Genomic DNA, 20,896 nt, shown 5'->3' on the forward strand with positions numbered 1-20,896 from the left:
GTTAATTGGCTTTTAAATTGAATAAATAGTAGACAAATGTTTAACGTTGTTAGGTTCACATCTGTTGAAACGGCACCGAATCCGACTGCATTGACGTTAGAAAAGCTCCGAGTCCGCTGGGGCCGAAACACGGGAACAAGCAGGAGGGACTAGTTTGAACGTTCGGCTCGTATGTGTTTGTCTGAGGTCTCTTTGGATTAATTATTCATGCAAGTGCATCAAACAAATGAATCAACAAAATATATTTTTGAAGAGTCAAGTCACCTGTTCTCATCAAAACCTCTTCAGACGCCCACGAGCGAAGTGAGGGGTTAACGCAGGATCCAAAGTGTTTTACGAACTCAACCATCTACGCAAGTCGCCTTTATGCAAAGAAAGAAAAAAAACATTATTTATACCGTGGAAGGATAAAAAAGATACAAAAAGCATATTTAGTAGAAATTGTATTCCTAAAATACAACTTTTAAAGCTGCAGTGCCCTTTGACCTCTAACAGCAGCCAGATTATTTTCAGCCTCTCAGTAAATAGGATTGCTGGTTAGTCGAGGATTAACCAGTCCATTCATCTGGTTATTATACCACAGCAAAGTTTTCCTCATGGAAAGCACTTTGATTCTGGTCTTGATGTTGATCTTTGGTGGTTAAAAAAATAAATAAAAGCACCAAAATAATAAATTAGGTTAAAAATTGAGGATTAATAGAAGCTATGAGACGCAGAGAGATTAATCTGGGCAGGATTGCAGTCTGTTAATGACACTTAGTTGCCCGGTTGGTGGTCTGCACCACAAAGCATCGCGTCTCTCCACATGATCCTTCATGAATAAAATAATGCAGTGAAGTATTTAAAAACTCATCAATAATTTACGTTTCCTCTCTCTGTTTCACCGTGTCACCCTGAGACACGGGAACTTATTTGAATCATATAGCGCTTTGTTTTCACGACCCGTATTTCTCTTATCATTATTATTATTTTTTGTTTTTCACCTCTTTAGGTTTTGGAGGTGGTCCGCTCCAATTACGACACTCTGACCCTGAAGCTGCAGGACGGTCTGGACCAGTTTGAGAGATATTCAGAGCAGCCAAAAGAAGCTGCGTTCTTCAAGGAGCTGGTGAGAGACCCGATGCGTTCGTCTCTCTCCTCACCCAGCCCCGCTGTCCGTCGCGCTTCAGTTTTCCCCGTCCGTCCTGTCATTCATTAATCTCTCCATCTGTCTTTCTAACCATCCATTCGTCTGCTGTTCCGTCTGTCCATCCTCTCTCCTTTCATCATCGCTCTATCCGTCCGCAGCCCGTCAGTCTGTTGTTTTTACTGCGTCTCTAATGGAAGAGTTGTGTTGAATTTTTGTAAATCTTAAGTTCCTTCAGTGTAGCTTTTTCTTTAGGCGGTCAGTTTGAAACCCCACTCTGTGATGAATATCACATTTAGTTACTTTGGTCACTCTGAGACCATCCAATTCATTTAAGAGGTTAATAACACACCAGGGGGGCGTATTGTTTTTTTTTTTGTTTTTTTTTTACCACTTTTTAAACTAATAAGATCAGATTAACTTTCATTTACATTTAAGATGTAATAATTTTTGGCAACGCCTTATTTGAAGGGGTGTACATACGACTGACATGACACTGTCATAAACATGACATAACATCTGTTACGAACATGAAGGAGTCTTTATGAACTGAGTCTTCATGAAGTGTCATTTGGTAAATAATGACACTTTTAATGGACTTTTAATAGAACTTTGCATTAAAAGGGTCATTACTGACCAAATAATGCAAAGTTTGCACTTTTAATGCAACTTCTAGTGCAACTTTACATTAAAAGTGTCATTATTTACCGAACGACACTTCATGACACCAGTTCATGAAGACTCTATCGTGTTTATGATCATTATGTTATGTCAGTCTTATGCACAGCCCTTCAAATAAAGTGTTACCAAATTTTTTGTATTATTTTGTCTATAGAAATATAGAATTAACATATTTATTTCAAATATTTTTCAAACTACCAAGTCGGAAGTGCATTCAAGAAACAAACAAGCTGCCTGTTGCCGCCCACTGCCTTTTCTTGGAATAATTTAGCTTTAGGAGCGCTAGAAGGCTGTGTGCGTGCGTGTGTGCGTGTGTGTCCTCGGCTCGGTGGGAGTGTGTGTTTTCTCTCCGGTGACGACCGTTTCTGTCTGCAGGTGCGCTCCATCAGTCTGAACGTGAGGAAGAACGTCTCTCTGAACACGCTGAGTCAGGACGTGCTGCTCAAAGAGTTCTCCACCATCTCCTGAGCCTTTGGGTTGGCCTTCATGTGCATGTGGACCCATACACACACACACACACACACACACACACACACACACACACACACACTCACTCGCACACAGACCAGACAAGTCCTCAACGGTTCTTTCCATTTCCACAACCTTTGTCAAAGTGAACCAAGCGGTGGAAAACCGACGGACGCCGCAGCCGTCCAGTACTTGTCCACGCTTTCTTCTTCTGTGGTTTTGGAGGTGTCTGAATGCAATCAGCTGGACTGTTACTGACAGGGGAACAAAAAGTATTCCTCCTGCTGTTCAAATAATCCCAGTTCATGACATTTTAGGTTTTCTGTGTTCCCTAAGCTGAGGTGATGGTGGTTCTGAGCCGTTTTGACCCGAGTGACTCTTGTTGATTTTTAGGTTGTTTTTTTGTTTTTTTGCTCTTGAAAATCTGGAGTGGAGTGAATGTAAAAAGAAACAAAACCTCTGGTTCTCTGAAGTATTTTCTACTTTTATTTCTGTTGAAGCGTAGAACAATAAGGTGATTGAGTCGAAGACGCCGCAAAGTGATTAAAAACTGACGACAGCTAAATGAGATATCCCTGCTGCTGTTACCGTCATTTCTCTTTAACAAACTAACCTGCAAGTGTTGAGGTGTGCACACACACACACACACACACCTGTGTGCGTTTTGGCACTAATTATGACTGTTTATAGCGGGACAAAGAACCTTGATATAAAACTCTCTGAGGTGATTATTTTTGGTTTAAAGTCAACAATTAATTATGCAATTTTATCCAGTGTATGGCCTGTCTGTTATCTCTAAATCCTGTAGGTGTATTTATGTTTTTTTTTTTTTTTTAAATAAACATTCTTTTCCAACTTAATTTTTTTTTTTTGTCAGATGATGAATACATCGCCACATCAAGTTTCTTTCATAACCTTTCATCAGATCAGCGAATGTGCGCTCGGTCACTACACTCAGCAGTGAAAGATGTTTTCTTTTGATGAATACAGCGACTGAAAACAAACGTGTTTTTTTTTTGTTTGTCTGGGGTCGTTTGTTTCTCCTGAGTTTCCCCGTTTAGCAGCTGTGAAATGTGAGGCTTGTCTCCAGGTAGACGGAGCGCGTCTGGGCTCGGCCGAGTCGTGTTTCGTGGAAAAAGAGCTTTGAAAATATCCAGGGGGTTTTGTGTTTGGTGCAGGATGCAAGAGCTGATTTAGTTTGAAGGACTTCTGGTAAAAGTTGTGAACAAACATGGTCACAGTTTTGCGAGCGAGTAAATGAGAACATAAGTAATTTCAAAATGTGACAATTGCATTTCCAGCTGCAGGATAACTACTCTCTACCCGTTGAGGAGCCACAGTCAACAAAATGGGTGGCGGCTGGTGATACGGGTGTTTGCCCAGGGCTGTATTAGGAATCAGGGTGCACAAGCTGCAGCTTTCCTGTTAATTACATTGTGAAAAAGTTTTCCATTGTTTTTTTGTTTTTTTTTCAGCAGTCAGTACTGCTGAAAATGTTTAATCTGTTTTGACTAAAGAGTAAGGAGCAAGAAATAAGACATCAAAACCTTGGTTGGGATCTCCTGGGACCTGGTAAAATAAAAAGTATTTTAATAGAAAATAAACGCGTGCAAAACATATTTTTTTCTTCAAACAAAGCCATAAAATATAAGGAAATGATATGTTTTCAAACATCCATCTCCAACTCCTGGGAAAGTGGCTATTTGTCTCTGGAAGTACTTGGAAAATATCCCTCAAATAAAATGATGAAACATCAGAAAAAGAGAAATCCTTTTTTCCAGGAAGAAAAAAAAAAACTAATGCTTGTTGGTGATGAACAGAGTGCTTTTAAAAAAAATAAAAAAAAGACAGGCAGGCGAGTGAGGGATTATTACGTCCTCTATCGGAAGACCAAGAGAAATAATCCACGGGCTGCAGGAGAAAGACTGGAGACAAAGGAGAAATATGGAGAATGAAGAGACAGAAAAATGAGGCCCAGTGAGATATAAAGAATCAAAAAGAGGAGAGGCAGAAAGCAAAGCTGTTCCAGAGAGGTATTTAAATGCACTCTGTGCCCTAGGACTAGTAAATCCAGCAGTATTGATGTTTGTTCACCTCCTTTACGGAGAAGTTCAGCGCCCGTGGAAAGCGGAGCTGACAGATAACCAATAACAAGCTCTGACTGATGCTCGGAGAGGGTTGTAACGCACTCTGAAAAATAATCCTCTGACAGACAAATTCACTCCACATATGATCTGTCGTAGTAAACGTCATAAACCAGCGTCTTCTAAAGGAGCCAAGTTTGTTTCCAGGCTGCAGCCCAGAGAGAAAAACTATTTTAAATAAAGCGTGCAGTGGGTGTTCGGAGGAGACAAAGGATGCCATCTCCACCCAGATGAATATTTGATGAGGAGGCTGATATGCTCCAATGAAACTTCATGAATACGCAGCAGCGTTAATGTGGAGTCACACGGTTTAACACGCCGGCTGAGGCTTGGCTCTGTCCGCCAAACACGTGAACTAACATCCCGACTCTCACGTCAGGGAAGGATTATCTACAAAAACAGCAGAACTCGTCTGTTCAACTCACTGGAAATGATTCAGAAAGACCTTCAACCAACTTCAGATATTTACATGCACTGTATAACACCTCACTGACAGGAAGTGAGGCCTTTTTCCATTGCTTCATTTGGGAATCCCATGATGATTTTTCATTTGCTAAATGACAGAATGATGACAGATGAGTTTTTTTTAGATAGCATACAGATAAAACAATGTAAAAGAGGGAAAAAACACATTTTATTAAAAAAAAACATCCATGTTGAAAATGATTTATACCCTTTTCAAATAATCAAATCAAACTCTTCTCATAATTGCTAACCAGCTTTTACCATGTGTTAATTTGATATTGTTCGTTTGAAGGCCTTTAGCTTCACCTGCAGATTCTCTATTCAAGTTGTTACTCTGACAACTCTGGCCACGTATTAGCATGTTCATTAAATTAAAGCATTTCTTTGAACATATATCTTTCAGGGGTCTGAAAACCAGGGCCAGCTTCTCTGGCCCTGGTTTTCTTCTGCTAGCAGCTGTGAGCTTCACCTCGGTTAGCAGAGCCCCTCTGGTTTAACGCAACCAGTTCCGGCATCCGAGCTCCGACTTTCCGAGACAAATTGAACGCAGCATGATTATAAGCGAAACCAGTGGGAGCTAATTATGGCGGCGCTAACTGCTGCTACCCGTCCAGAACCTCAATGGGTTTCTCTCCTTCCTATTGATTCAAACACCGAGGAAACATGCTCACAAATAGAGGGTGTGCCACTGAATTGGTGAGACAAAAAAAAAAAAAAAATCAGAAATGCTGATAAATAGTTAATTTCTGTAACTGGTACTGCGCTTCTTAGGTGGCAGCCATTAGTGACGCTTTTTAAAAATCAGTGTTCGTCTGATAAAAGGCTTATATTTAACGGGACACATTTGGTGGTTCTGGGAACAAGGAAGCTGTGTGAGTTTTCCCAGAGATGTGAATCCGATTCATCCAGCTTTCTTTGGGGGAGGATTTTCTACTCAAGGTTTTCAGTGAATTTAGCAGCAGACTGATACGTTTCTGTCTACAATAATAGAAAAAAAAAAAAAAAAAAACAGGAACATGTTGGTGATTGCAAAAATATAATCAGGTAAATAAATAAGCCAGAGCCGTCCAGAGGCTAATCACATAAGAGGATTAACAAAGGGTCGCTGTTAAACAAAAAGCTGGTAAATTTTCTTCTTTTTTTTTTTCAAACAACTCTCAGTATACAATTCATTGAAAAAGTATTTACACCCCAATTTATTTATTTATTTTTCATATTTCATCACATTTAAATGACAAGCTAATTGAGTTCGTTGAGATTTTGTGCAATTGTTTTTACAAGGAAAAATCTAAACCGTGTGGTTGGCATTTGTATTTAACCCCCTCTTACGCTAATACAGATAAATAAAATCCCGTTTAGAAGTTATCTATAGAGTCTCAGTCAGAGGCTGGTTAGCTTGAAGATATTTATAGAAAGAAAGAAAGAAAAACAAACAATCATCAGAACAAACTCAAAGGAGAAATCAGAACTTGCAGTTTAAAAGTGACAACACCGAACAAGACCTAATAATGGAAGGATCTGGAAAGTAGCGACTTGAAACAGAGAGGCTTAAATTGTGGGGAGGTGATTACTGGATCAGGTTTAATCAACTGAGTCAGGGGATAACTGAGGAACTGAGGGGATAAGTGACCAGAGTTATCACTGAGAAACAGAAAGATGACTGAACAACACAGAAGTCAAGTAAATGACAGAAAAAATGTCAAACTCACGAATGATCTTTTGAAACAAAATGACACGCAAAACCAACGACCCGCGGATCTTGGTCATTTGAGAGCACTCAGCAAGGTAGACATTAATCAGAGAAGAGAGAGAAGTACATGATAATTAAAGAATAACTGCATTGATCTACAGCTCAGGTACATCATGGTAGAGTCGCAAGAAATGGTCACAAGAAAGCTCACTCAGTTCGTGTAAGGGACTCGAGGATTAAATTGTTTGGCAAATAGCCAGAACCCCGTGTTAAAGTGTAATACTCCAAATCACAATGAATTCAAGATCCTCAATGTAACACTTGGTTGTGGCAGCATCAGGATGCGGGGGATGCTGATAGAAAACGTGTTACTGACTGACAATAGATCAGGATGGATCCAAAGGATCTAGGACAAATAAAATATAAATTATTTTTGCTTAAAGTATGCTAATGAATGGCCCAGTTAAAGCTCAGACTCAGGAGTCTGGAAAATAATATGCTGGCCGCCTGCTTTAAAAAAAAAAAAAGTCAATAATATTAATAATAATAATAAAAAAAACACGTATCTTTCTCCTTTCCAGCGTCTCGCAGATAAGCGCAGATCTCTCCGCTTCTCTGTGACGCTGTGCGCCCCCCGCCCCTCCCTTCCTCTCTCCCAACAAATGTGAGGCGCACCAGCGGGACAGACTCAGCACGGATCCAGTTGTTGTGCGCCAACTATCAGGAAAGTGACACTTGAATCTAAGACCTCCACAGAATCCATCCGAACCGTGGATGAGAGTCGGAGGAAGAAAACACGTTCCGGTTTGGGGAAAGAAGGGACCGCAGAGACAGATTTCCTCCTTTTGTTGATCTATTTTTATTTATTTTATTTTTATTTTTTTTGTTTGAGCAGCGCGCACAGACTGACATGTCAGCGGGAGTAAAGACGTGAATGAAGCGCAGCGCGGCGGTTTGGTGAAAAATAAGAGAAAAGGATGAAATCCAGGAGTCAGGATCAGAGTCTGTCTGACTCCAGAGAGCTGGACAGATCCTTCGATCCGCTCACAGGTAAGGTTACTCATCATCATGATCACATCATCATCATTGACAGCAGCAGCATTGTTTATTTAATGCTGTTTGCTGCCCTGGTCTAACTAATAGCTTTTGATTGATTTCCTCTTACTGAATGACAGTAAACATCAGCGCATGTTTCAAAGAGCGGTATCACGCACAGGAATTAACTTTCAATCAGTTTTACCAGCGGGGAAAAAAAAAAAAAAAAAGCTGGATGGATTTGATCTTGATGCTGTTTAATGTCAGAAGGTAACATAGAGCAATGATCGTGACGCAACCACAGGAGAAAGCAGGAGCACAACTACTTCATGAAGTGTACATCCGGCGCCCCTCATTGGTGCCGCCTAATCAGGGTCATGCCTCTGGTATTGACTACATTATTTACACGCCCACAGGCAGCTGTTAAATCCAGAAAATGCGGACGAGAATGAATTTTTCTGCCATCACTTTGGCGCCCCCACTAGCGCAGCGCCCCTATGGGTCGCATTTAACGCATATCCACTTTTTTTTTTTGCGTCACTAGGATGAAGGATGGGAAATTTGAAGTAAAAAAAAAAGACTCACTGTTGCTCAAAATCATGAGGCGTTTTATGGGTAGAAAGATTTATTTAGAAATAATCTATTTATAGTAATAGTAGCTGCTCTGAATTCTTCAGAGAATTTTTTTTCTTAATGCGGTTGTTTCACCTTTAACATCTTTGGAGTAAAGAGTGCAAAAGCTTTCACGTCACTGCCACAAACTTCACAGTGTTTTATTTGGGTTTTATGTAATTAAGTAGGATGTAAGTGCAACAGAACAAAAACGGCAAATCATAAAATTGTGACATGCGTTAATGAGTCAAAACTTGTGGAATTACTTTATTGCTGCAACTATATCATCTCTAACCATGTTCAAGAAAAGCAAGCTCTCAGCATGATGCTGCCACAGCCTTGTTCTCGTGACAAACTACAAACGCAGCTTTCTGTCATCTGGACACTTAGGAAAGGCCAGATTTGTGGAGTGTGTGTAAGACGTACTCGCTCTACAGATTCTAATAACCCTAACCTTGATGTCTGTGGTCGTGGTTGAAAAGAAAAAAGAGAAAACTTGCAAACTGATCCTGATCACAGACCAGTACTTGCACAGCACACATCTCTTAATTTTATTATTCCTAACATGAAGACGGATCAAATTTCCACTCAGAATAGTTTAAAATGTATATAATTTGCCACAAGGTTGAGGAACAAGTATTTAAATGTATACCTTAAAATAAACCATAGTTTATGAATCTGCACTGAAATAAAATACTTTTTTTGTGAAAAAAGGCTAAAGTTATACCTGTCAGTGGGAGCCTACGTAGGCTGAGATCAGTGTATTTCTTATCTTTGTGTTTATTTCTCTCCTCTGTGGAGATCACACACACATTTCTCTGTTCTTTGAGTCTCTCTGTCCTTCTTCTGACAGCTCCCAAATATAGTGAAACAATCTGAAGTAGCATATAAAAATAACCAAGAAGCCACTTTTACTGCTGTTAACGTCACGATTTCAGAATCTTTGTAAACTACTTCAGTGACAGAAGACGTTGCTCGTCAGAGGCAGGGCGGTACATGGATTCAGCTCCAGGTGAACCAAACACTGAACAGGTGTGAGGAAATGCAAACAAACCGTTTTTTAAACAAAGAAAGCCTTTGTTTAAAAAACAGGTTTAGCAAGAACCTGTTCTTGCTAAAAACTAAAGTCCAGCAGCTCTTTCAGAAAGGGTCATATTCAATATTTATCAGCTGTCCTGAAAACCTCGTGTGTTCATGTCACACTTTTTTGATACAGTAAATATTTTTTTTTTTGCATCTCGCCCCACGTCACAGTGACCCCGAGGTCAAAGTGACGTCATGGAAAGCTGCTTTTTTATGGAGTTGTTTTCATGGAAAACGAGGACTATTGCTTCTAGAGCAGAATAAAAACTTCAATAATATTCTACTTTAAATAGGTGTGCGAAAAAAGCTGTGTTATGAGTCGTTTGAAAACAAACAAACAAACAAACAAACAAACAAACAAACAAACAAACAAACAAACAAACAGATAAACCCACTGGAATGCCCTCTGAAGTCGGATTTCCCACCCTGGAAACCGGAAGCAATTCCGACCGCCCCCAGTTACGACTTCACCTACGGCCGCTCAATGCATCAACAGGAAGATGTGGTAGAAACACATTTGTTACGAGACACACAAGAAAGTGTGTGTCTTCAGTCAATAAAACATGTAGTGCCTGCAAATGAGTTTTCCCAAGTTTGTTTATGGAAAGTAAAGCTTAAAATGTTCGTAAGAGGTATTGCTAGCAATGCTCACTTGCGTCACCATGTTGAAATCCCGACTTCTTAACCGTCTTTATTACCAAGCATTTGGCTCATTATTGTAATTCCTGAACTGTTCAACATAGAGAAATTTTAAAAAGTGCCAACATGTTGAGAAATTTCACTTTGAGGGCATATATCAATGAATCAAGTTTATTTGCATCACACATTTCAGCAACAAAGCAGTTCAAAGTGCTTCACATCATAAAACCCCAAAATAAAACGTCATAAAAACACCACACAGTCACCAATTTGAGAAACCAGTTAACATTGTTTTGTCTATGTACACATACATAGAAAAAATGTGCATGATGCATTACAGCAGCCCTCGGTGGTGCTTATGTGATTGGTACTTGCTTGACCAATCACAAGCAAGTACTCTCAGATACCGACTCCAATAGTTTCTGATTCGGGCCTTGGGGGGTTTCCAGCTAGGGAGAGTTGGTTTTCCTACAACCGCAGAAAATGGCCTGCGTAAAAGGTCACCAAGACATTCAAAGAGATCACGACCCTCCATTTGCAATATGGATGGATACAAGAGAGGTTTCCACTTGTACAAATGTCCGTTCTGTGTACAAAGGGGCGACAGCGCTCCTCTGGCAGAAGATTGGAAACATCAGACGGTATCTGTCCCCAAACCAACAGCTGTGGGCGAGTACAACAAATTCATAGGAGGAGACTCCACATCTGACCAAATGCTGGGAACAAACTCCACCAAACATAGAACCTAAAGGCAGCCAGTGACGGTTTTCCAGCTGCTTTCTGGACATTGTTTCGTCTTCCACAAGAAGCTGGGTCCCAATCAGGATCAAAAGCTAAATACACAACAGCAATTTTCAGGAGGAGATTGCTGCATTTTTTTTTTCTTTTTCTTGGAGATACACTTCACAGCATGCCACAGAGATACGCATCTGAAAACTACTTCACAAACCAGGGACAAAAGAAGCTGTGGTTGACAGAAGATGAGGTTGTTCTGGTAAAAAGAGCAAAAATACAGACTATAAAATAAAACAAAACAAACAAACAAACAAACAAACAAAAAAAAAACAGACGACCCAGTTGTAACTAGAACGCTGTTATAGCTCAGGTCTGACGTCAAACCCGACTGAAAAATCCCAGTTACAAGATAACTGGAATGCAGCATGATCAGTTTCGTACCCAAAACTACTAATTTTCCTACTGAAACTGAAAGTGGGTTAATGTAGTGGATTGTGGGATTGATAGTCCTTACACCACCCTTACGTCAGTTTCAGACCCTCATTGCTGGATGTTCAACAGTGACAATGAAAAGGAAAAATAGTCTCAAAAGGAGAAAACTTCCAGCAGAACCTGGAAGTTTCGCCATGAACACCAATCAGACGACTAAATGCAGACACAAAAATAAAATCTTGGGCTTTTTTTTTTCTCCAATTCATTTCGTTGAGGTCTGCATCTCAGCACAGCTCTGATGAGATTATAGTAATTCCAAGAGGACAAAGTTTTTAAATCAAATTCTTTTTAGATTTGCTGCTGTGCTGAGGATCTTTGTCCTGTGGATGTTTTACTTTGGCCAGAGCTTCGGCTATCTTGATTCAAGAATACTCTGCTGTACAGAGGAGGTCATAGTCAACTCAATTACCAAGAGGTGCTCTAATTCTCTTTCTTGAAACAACCAAACTATTTACATAAACTGATAACACACCTGTTCCACAGCTCAATCTGAACAATAGATAAAACACAGTTAATAAAACATGCCTGCCAAAGAAACCACCAGTTACACAACTGAGCAAATCAGTGATTTATATAAAATGTTTTAAGATTGAATAGGGTTGGGCAATGAAACAATGTCTTTTGTGATAGACGTGATCAATATCAATAGAAAATAGAAAAAATACGTCCGACAGACGCCAGTCGCAGTGCCGTGGCTGCCACCGACAGTTGTGCGATGGATGCCCTGGTGGAGAAGAAAGAGGCCTACTTGTCCATCTAGCTTACTAAACGTGATATTATTCATTCAGGTTGTAGAAAATGAGTTCATTTGTCACAAGAAATGCAGGCAATTGCTGCGCTCGGCAATAAAATCTCAGCCGCCCATGATCAGTTCACAGAATGTTTCAGTATGTGGGAGCACTTTCAAGTTTTGTCACCATTTCCCATAAATCCTTAAAAGTAGAAAAGCACAACACGGAGTGAAAAGAAATGAGAACAACTGCGCAAGAGGAAAGGTCACATCACCAGTTTGACAGTATTATGAATATTTAAACCAAACAACTAAACAATAATTACTGTGATATGAAATGGTTATGTTGTGTTATGCATTTCAGCCATACTGCCCAGCCCCAGATACAAAAATTACCTGAATTTACTGCTGAAAACCAACCAGTGGAGACTGTTGCCTTTAATGACAAGCAAATATTTTCCAGCCAACTGCAACAATGCAGTTCAAGTGTTTCTCTTCCAGGATGAATTTTCATGTGTGTGTGTGTTTATATGTGATTTCTGTCTAAATCTTCGTCTACAACAGACAGGTTTCTGTCCTTTGTGGATTCTCATATTCTCATATGAGTGTTTAAACTTTGTTTTTCACCAAATCTTTCACCACAAAAAGCATAAAAGAAAGGTATCCGTTCTGTGCGGACACACACAGTGTATGTTTACAAGTGATTTACTACTAAATCCTTGTCCATAAATATCACTACAGAAAGGTTTCTGCTATGTGGATTCTCATGTGTGTATTTAAATTTGATTTCTGACTAAATCTTTGTCCACAAATATCACAACAGAAAGGTTTCTGTCCTGTGTGAATTCTCATGTGTGTGCTTAAGCTTACTTTATGGCCAAGTCTTTTTCCGCAGATATCACAACAGTAAGGCTTCTGTCCCGTATGGACTGTCATGTGTATGTTTACATGTAATTTCTGTCGAAATCTTTGTCCACAAAGATCACAACAGTAAGGTTTCTGTCCTGTGTGGATTCTCCTGTGCGTGTTTAAACTCCCTTTATCGGTAAATCTTTGTCCACAAAAATCACAACAGAAAGGTTTCTCTCCTGTGTGGACTCTCCTGTGTCTGATTAAAGTTGATTTGTGGCTAAAACTTTGTCCACAAAGATCACAACAGAAAGGTTTCTGTCCCGTGTGGATTCTCATGTGTATGTTTAAAGTTTGTTTTAGGTTAAATCTTTGTCCGCAAACATCACAACAGAAAGGTTTCTGTCCTGTGTGGGTTCTCTTATGTCTGTTTAAAGTATTTTTTCTAGCAAATGTTTTACCACAATCGTCGCAGCTAAACTTCCCTTCTGTCTGTACTTTACTTTGTGAATCTGCATTTTTCTCCTCTGTAAAACATTTATTATCATCAACTGAGCTTGAAGACCCCATTTGTGAATGTGTCCCGCCGGTTTGAAGAGAGTAACTGTGAACATCAAACTCAAACGAGCTAAAAGATTTGTTAAGAATGTCTCCGTTTGACTTCCAGGCATTGCTCTTGTCATTAGTTTTCGGTCCAGAATCTGACAAGTGTTTCAACTCAGAGACATGGTTTACATCGTCGTCCTCCTCGTCATTCTCAGAATCTTCAGTCTCAGAAGATTGCGGAGACGGTTCGATTTCTTCAATCTTGATGGATTCTCCTTCATCGTTTTCTTCTGGAAGATCTCTGCCTTTAATCTGGTCTTTATAAAGATTCTGTGAGAGAAGAATGGACTGTATTTCATCCTCACTCTTTATAGGAGTAGAAGAGACTGGAAACCTGATGGCATCAATCTCCTTATTGAGATGCTCTCCCCCCACACTGATGCAGATTTCTTCCTGCTCCTCCTTTATCTGCTGGGGCTTTGGGTCATGCAGCTCAGCAACAGATCTGTGGTCTTCAGGAGTTTCTTCTTTAACCATCAGCATCTGCTTAACATCTGGAGCAAACATGGAAACACATTATGCTCATCACCCATTTTTATTCCCAGGAAAAAGGAGTTTCACAGAGTGGTCAAGTGACATCATGGCTTGTTAAAACTCTGAAGGAAGGAACACTAGATCCAAATTGATCTGTTCACTGCTTGTTTAACCACTGCTGCCGCCACGTCCATTTGTACATTGGAACGTCAACTCACTAACCACCGGAAATCTCCCCGTTCCTAAAAATTGTTCCAGTGAGGTCAGAGAAAATTAGCTTAGAAAAAAAAAGACCATTTAAATATTGTTCTCTTGATTGTGTATTTGTGCCATGTCTAAGGCTAAATGGCTCGAGTGTAAACAAACCACTGAGCCCTGGGTATAAACATCTGTTTTGTAAGGTTATTAACTGGTAATAAGCCCACCAAGCTTATAACACACTGGGAGAAACCCTGAAAACCTGTCAAATTGTATAATTTATTTCAGCTGCAATTAAACGCTCTGTAGCGCTTAGGCTAAGGAGCAGTTCTTGATTTTGCTGTGTTTACAACACGAGTCATTTATTTTGTCATCCTGAGCAGACATTAATGATGACGTCAGTGTCTTTATGATGACTGCAAAGTACCAGTTAAATATGGTACTGAAATGTACCATACCATAAACTTCTTAGCTTGACCAAACTTCAACTAAAAAGTTTGACTAAGCGCCGTCTTGTTAATTATCCAAAAGGATGTTAATACCCAATTCAGCAAATTGTCTTAGTTAATAGACTGTTATATTTTGAATAAAAGTTGTCTGTGTTTATTCCAGTACACTTGCACAGCCTGCTGTCAATGTGAAAGGTCACCTGGTAGTGGTAGGTGTGCTAGCGCAGTCCACCAACAGTGTGCCAAGTGTTTGCATCAAAAGAAGATAAAAGTTGACAGAATTCAATATGATTAGGTAATAATATTAGTACTTAGAAACACATAACTATATTCTTAAAAAAAAGCTAATAAAACGTATAAGTAATATCATATATTTCTATATATTTTTGCTTTCCATTTAAATCCCAAATAAGTAATTAGCTATTGGGTTGGTCTTCAAACAAGCTGGTCAAATTCAGAGTAATAGATCCAGAATTTCAATATGTGTTTAGTCAGAAGTACATCACAATAAAATTCTGTTTAAATGTTTCAGCATGTACAAACTAGTAGCTTTAAATGATTTCACATTTAAATTTCAGCTAGTTAATTATGTAAAAGTGCAAAGAATAAAATTCATAGTTTGTTTGTAGTTGTAGCTACACCCTGATGCTATGAGTTTAATCTTTGTGTCTGAGCTTGGTCTGTTCACAAATATACCTCAGCAAATAACAAATTATCACTGATTGTTATTAAGCTTAGCATGGCGCCCCTAAATCATATTTTGCATGAGGCCCCATAATACAGAGTCACATTTAAAAGTAAAAAGAAATTAAAAGAAAAATGACCTAAAATGAACAACGACAAGTATTTGTAGGCTCAACTAAATATTCTTAGGGTACAAAATTTAAGTATTTCTTGTATTAGGTATTCTTAGCTTAGTGTCTGTGGCTTGGTGCAATATTTTTGCTTTGCTGGCTGTTATTTATCCAAGTGACTGCAGTATTTGCAAAGGACACTCTTTTGTCTGTGATTGTTGCAGCCTAAAATTACTGATTTTGTGGCACCCTTCTCAAAATGTTGCGGTCAAAGTGGCTGTGTTGTGTGCCATAACAAGGTCTTACAAAAAAATAAAGTTGAAATTGCTGCACATAAACATCAGTTTCCTTCTCTTTTTCTTAACGAGCTATAATCCCTCCTTTCCTGAGAAGATCTGCTCCTGGCCTCTGGTCTAAAGTCTCTTCCCTGACTCTTTGCTTTTTCTATTGCGGCATTAATAAAGATGTCATACACACAGACATATCTTTGGTACTAATGGAACACCATATCTATTGTGACAAACGAGCAATAGCTTCTTTTGATAACATCTTTCAAAATACAAAAATATATTATGCATCCTTATTAGCTAAAAGTCGTTGTCTCTGCTTTAACACATAATCCCGTTTCTTAGCAGAATCGGTTTCCAAGCCCGAGTGATCACTAACAACATGAAGGACGCGGAATATTTCTACCGAGAAAATAAAACACAATGTTTTACATCTACTGGCTACATTTGAGCTCACAAAGTTATCCATTAGTCACCTTTAAATGTTCCTAAGCTATAGCTGAAAAGAAAACATACTAACCTAAGCCGTTCAGCAGAACCGCGGGGTTGAAACCAGCCTCCATGATGTGTCGCACCTTGTTTTCGTCTTTAGCTGCTTCAGGAATCTCTCCCTCTGATGCTCTCCGCCACAGTCCGAGCTGTCGTCTCCATTTTTAGCTTCTCTTCTGATGTTCCTTAAACAGTTTCTGGGTAGTTGGAGCTCAGCCTTCATCCAAACTAAAGAAAGCTTGCTTTGTTCTGCCTCAAACGGAAGAATCTGCCTCTGCGAACGTTCGTTCTTCTTCTTCTTTGATTTTTATTTTATTTTATTATTTTTCTTTTTATTTTTGTTATAGGTGGTATCCAACGTTAAGACGCATTATCGCCATCTACCGTGCTGGAGAGTGAGCCTGGGTGTCCGCTTCACGTTTTATTTATTTTTAAATCAAAACTTCATTGAAATAATAATATTAACACAAGACAGTTGTTAGTAGACATTTATACAAATGAATAGAAGCCAGCGGGATTGTAAATAAATTGTTTTTATTCTCATTTTCTTTTCTTTTTATTAGAAACAGAGATGTTTATACTGCTCAGACTCTCTGAAACACCAGGAAAATTACTAAACTTTAGATTTAGGTATGTAGGATTTCCCTTAGAGTATTATTTGATTAATGATATTTAAGTTTTTTGCATTTGATATCATGGATTATCAACCGTATATTGCTACAAAAATAGAAGCCAGTAAATCTTTTTTTTGTTGTTGTTGTTGATATATTGGATAGTACTTCTCTTTCTCAGAAAGTGGCAGAACAGGTGTGTCACAATTTCAAGTTCAGTCTTACACAGAAAATAGTTCACACATTAGTCTGTCTTAAATTTCAATAAGTACCGCTCGGAGTGTTTGGATTGTGCTCTGTCACCATGGTTTATTTTTCCTGTTTGCTGCTTTCAGGTAACCCTCTTACCAAACCCAACAAAAAGACAATTAAACAGCGCTTCCTCAAACTGCTGCCCTGCTATCACTCTGGCTCCAGCCCTTCAATTACTCAAAGCAAGTGGTATTACACATATACACAAATTTTCATGAAATTATCTTTTTTCCACGCCCTTTGATGCTTCAGTGTGGATCTCTGTTGGTAAAACGTCACTGTTTCTCTGTTTCTCTAAACAGGAAGTATAACTGAAGAGGGGGAGCTGTCCACAGTGTGCTACAGACCTGAGGGGCTTGACAGTCTGGTTCAGCAGACGAATTTCAGCAAAAAGGAGCTGCAGGTTCTTTACCGGGGATTCAAAAATGTCAGTTTGAAGAACTGCTGGGAATGAGCGACTCTCTTCCATTCATTAACTCCTTAACTGTCACATGCAAAACGCCTACATGCCAGAAAATGGTTTCTCATGACAGTTAGGAGGTTTTAATATTGAGAATATCTGTAATTGTTATATTCTGTATGCGTATGTGAGCAGACTGCTGACGGATCCTGCTGACGTGTCTTTTTTCTGGTATCTGCAGGAGTGCCCCAGTGGTGTTGTGAACGAGGATATGTTTAAAAGTATCTACTCCCACTTCTTCCCACAGGGAGGTCAGCCAGTGTCTCTTGCCTTTGTCAGTGTTTTTATTTTGCCGTGAACTCTCTGCCTTCAGTATGTGTTGTGTGTGTAGGTCGGGGAAGTGAAACTTTAAATCTGCTTTTTCACATTCGGATGTCAAACTAGACAGTAAAGGCCTTCCGCCTGTCATAAGCTACGCTTCCATTGACCATAAAATTGCAAATTGAAATTCTGAAAAATATGTTAGCTTGATGGAAACACGCCTATTAAAAAAAAAAAAGATATAAAAAAAAAACAAGCCGCATTTCTCTTATAGATTTTTGAGCTGGGATGAGGTGGTTTCTTAGCTGTATCAAAATTAGTGTATTTTGCAAAGGTGCAATGGAAATACTTTTCTTTTGCATCACACGAGTCGTGTTAACAATCGGAAGTTACTACTGGTGAAAAAGACTAAGAAGATGACAGGAAGTGGTAAGAGGATGATGGGACGACAATTTAAAAGAATTAATGCATCTCAAACAAGGAAAATGATTACGTCTGCTGTTAATTTTACAGTTTCCTTTTGACTAGGAACTCAATTTAAAAGTGTCTTTTGCTTAAAGCTTAGAATGTCATATTAGTACAGTGAATAAATTTAGATTCATTGTTTCTTTTTTTTTTCTTAGATTCAAGTATGTACGCACATTTCCTGTTTGAAGCCTTTGACACCCACAACAATGGACTGGTTAGCTTTGAAGTGAGATATTTCTCTTCCCTCTCATACTTTCGTCTGTCCTCAGACTCTTGAATAATAACAATAATAATAGGTTATAAAAGGCGTATGTTCTCAACCATTTAATCAGTCATTACTTCTGAAGCAGTTTTAGTATAACAGCCTTAAAAATAAACTAAAGATGTATAAACTCGTCAACATTTTGTCCTGATTTGATTCGAGCTTAGTTTTTTTTTCCTGCTCCCCTGCTTTAGGACTTTGCGGTAAGTCTGTCCATCATTTTAAGAGGATCCATCACTGACAAACTGAACTGGGCCTTCAATCTGTACGACCTGAACAAGGACGGCTGCATCACCAGAGAAGTACGCTCACTCTTTGTGTAAGCTGCCCTGGTCTGCTTCAACATTTCTTATTATTGCTTCCTCCCTTCTTTTGCTTCAGGAGATGACAGACATAATGCACTCTATCTACAACATGATGGGGAAGCACACTTACCCCAGCATGAGGGACAGCGCTCCAAAGGAACATGTTGACAGCTTCTTCCAGGTAAAACGCTGACACGATTAAACCCACAGTTAAATGAAGAGGCACTGGAACTGGCCTGAATGGTGTTTACTTCAGGCCATTAAGAAGAAAGTGACTCCAAACGGTTGTTGATATTTTCTATCTGGATTTACTGCGAAGGCGCTGCTGTTCTCATAGGTTCAAACCGTGAAACTTGTCGAATCACCGGCAACCCGCATTCAGTGGTGATTCTTTTTGATTTGCTTCTAATAACTACCCCACACAAATGTTAGCACTTAACGCAAGATTACAATGTCTCTGTGTATGTTTGAACTAGTAGTGCAGTAGTGGATGATGCATTTATTTGATCTATTTTTTATTTTTTATTTATGATTAAATTTGCACCTCAATGCATGTGTAGAAGTCCATATTTTAAACTTACACTGCAAAAATGTAAAACAAAGAACTTCAGATTTCCTCTCTGAACCACTTGCGTATCACGTTTTCCCAGAAAATGGACAAGAATAAAGATGGAGTGGTCACCATTGAGGAATTCTTGGAGACATGCCAAAAGGTTGGAAGTTTACTCCCTTCCGGACATGCATGCAGCTAATAAAATTATTTTAATTTTGGTCTCTTATCTGCTCCAATCCAGGATGAAAACATCATGCACTCCATGCACTTGTTTGACAACGTCATCTGAATGCTGATGGATGGAAGATGAGAAAATCCCCACTGCTGTTTGGAGCTCTGTTGCCTTTAAACAGCTCCCCGCCTGAATGGTGGTGAGGTTTCTGTTCCTGCAACAAAAAACGGAGGAAATCCACTCCACCTCCTAGAAACTAAAGACAATAAGCAGAATGAGCCAAATATTATGTCTCAAATGTGTTTGGCTGTATGCAGGGGATGACGTGTAACCTGTAAATACCTCTGCTAACGTAACATAAGAAAACCCCAGATATAATCCAGACCAGCCATAGTTGCTATATTTTAATGCATGGAAAAGATGAGAGCGCTTCTCTCTTTGCACATTCATCGACATTAGAGACAAAACCTGAATGTTTACAGAAACACTCTCAAACAATGAAGTTGCGCTCAAAATGTAAAGTTTGCAAACTTTCTGAAATCACTGTCCAGTCCTGGAACCTGAGATGAGATAAACGCATGAAATGAAGCCATAATCTTCCAACAACCTCTGTGTCCTAGTAAAAACCTAACACATTAACATCAACTGTTGATTGTGTCTGCATGAAGTATGTCTTTTTTTTTTTTTTTTTTTACCAGCCATTGAAATGTTCACTGGGGATGCAAACAATTAATCAACTTACAACTAATGGCTTATTAGATTAAAAATTGTTCTGATCGATTAGTGACGTTCACTTTGACCTGTTTCTAGCGTTACAGTTTGGCCGCCATCCATCGGAGTTGCAGAAACAAAGATGGCGGGGACGTACCAGAATGAGAAAGAGAAACGGTCCAGACAGAGTCTGTCGTGGGATGCAAAACACACTTTATGCGATTCTGTATTGAAATATAAACTCTTGTCGAGCTCAAGTTGTCGCATTAACAGGGATGAAAAACTGTAACATGATGGAAAGAAGCATTGTGAAAATAAGGAAGGTTGAATCTGAAGGCTGTTGGAGCGAAGTTTTAGCTTTCCTTCAAGAGGAACCACACACAGTACTTATACGTGAATATCTCTCTGTTCATTGTGGATAAGGTGTTTCACATATTTCACTATTTTCATCTTTTCTTTTTCTATTCAGGACTCTAAGAGGTTCTTGTTGTGTTATATTTTATAAATACGTCTAAGTTTGATAATGTTTGAAAACCACAGTGTTCTGTTTACTCAGGCAGTTCATAATAAGGCTAACAAAATAATGTTAAAGTTGAAAACTTTTAACAGTAGCCCTTTATGTTACGGAAAGACGCTCGGCCTTCTTGATGTGAGAAAACTCAGGTTTTTAAGAAAATGGCCGCTTATCAATTAATCCTTAGCCTGTCGATGAGATCAATCAACTTTAGATTAATTCGTTAATCGATAATGCGCATCTCTAATGTTCACTAAACAGTTCAGACGTTTTATAAATGG

The 20,896-nt window shown here is 39.1% G+C and overlaps 2 protein-coding genes across 3 annotated transcripts; one reads left to right on the forward strand and one right to left on the reverse strand.

The window, feature by feature from the left end:
- Positions 1 to 192: 192 nt before the first annotated feature.
- On the forward strand, positions 193 to 20,035 carry LOC103131229 (Kv channel-interacting protein 2-like). Of its 2 annotated transcripts, none has more exons than XM_007542834.2 (10): positions 193 to 1,108; positions 2,183 to 7,624; positions 16,993 to 17,091; positions 17,212 to 17,336; positions 17,551 to 17,620; positions 18,254 to 18,324; positions 18,555 to 18,662; positions 18,742 to 18,846; positions 19,316 to 19,378; positions 19,460 to 20,035. In XM_007542834.2, the coding sequence occupies exons 2-10, from the start codon at positions 7,552 to 7,554 to the stop codon at positions 19,505 to 19,507; spliced, it is 762 nt and encodes a 253-aa protein (XP_007542896.1). In that variant the 5' UTR covers positions 193 to 1,108; positions 2,183 to 7,551; the 3' UTR covers positions 19,508 to 20,035. The 2 variants fall into 2 exon arrangements, with proteins under 2 accessions (XP_007542896.1, XP_016521547.1); XM_016666061.1 differs by having other exon boundaries at positions 17,212 to 17,312.
- LOC103131214 (zinc finger protein OZF-like) lies at positions 12,532 to 16,352 on the reverse strand. Its single transcript, XM_007542808.2, has 2 exons — positions 16,078 to 16,352; positions 12,532 to 13,849 (listed from the first exon to the last, which is right to left on the reverse strand). The coding sequence occupies exons 1-2, from the start codon at positions 16,118 to 16,120 to the stop codon at positions 12,636 to 12,638; spliced, it is 1,257 nt and encodes a 418-aa protein (XP_007542870.1). The 5' UTR covers positions 16,121 to 16,352; the 3' UTR covers positions 12,532 to 12,635.
- Positions 20,036 to 20,896: the final 861 nt, after the last annotated feature.

This window comes from Poecilia formosa, unplaced genomic scaffold (genome assembly GCF_000485575.1).
Source record: "Poecilia formosa unplaced genomic scaffold, Poecilia_formosa-5.1.2 Scaffold11, whole genome shotgun sequence".
Taxonomy (NCBI): Eukaryota; Metazoa; Chordata; class Actinopteri; order Cyprinodontiformes; family Poeciliidae; genus Poecilia; species Poecilia formosa.

Bases quoted from the DNA above. Each gene is read 5' to 3' on its own strand.
- LOC103131214 (XM_007542808.2), bottom strand. From the start codon at position 16,120: ATGGAGGCTGGTTTCAACCCCGCGGTTCTGCTGAACGGCTTAG. The intron at 13,850-16,077 runs GTTAGTATGTTT...TGTTTGCTCCAG, and splicing joins GGTTCTGCTGAACGGCTTAG to ATGTTAAGCAGATGCTGATG.
- LOC103131229 (XM_007542834.2), top strand. From the start codon at position 7,552: ATGAAATCCAGGAGTCAGGATCAGAGTCTGTCTGACTCCAGAGAGCTG. The intron at 7,625-16,992 runs GTAAGGTTACTC...TGCTGCTTTCAG, and splicing joins ATCCTTCGATCCGCTCACAG to GTAACCCTCTTACCAAACCC. The intron at 17,621-18,253 runs GTCAGCCAGTGT...TTTTTTTCTTAG, and splicing joins CCACTTCTTCCCACAGGGAG to ATTCAAGTATGTACGCACAT.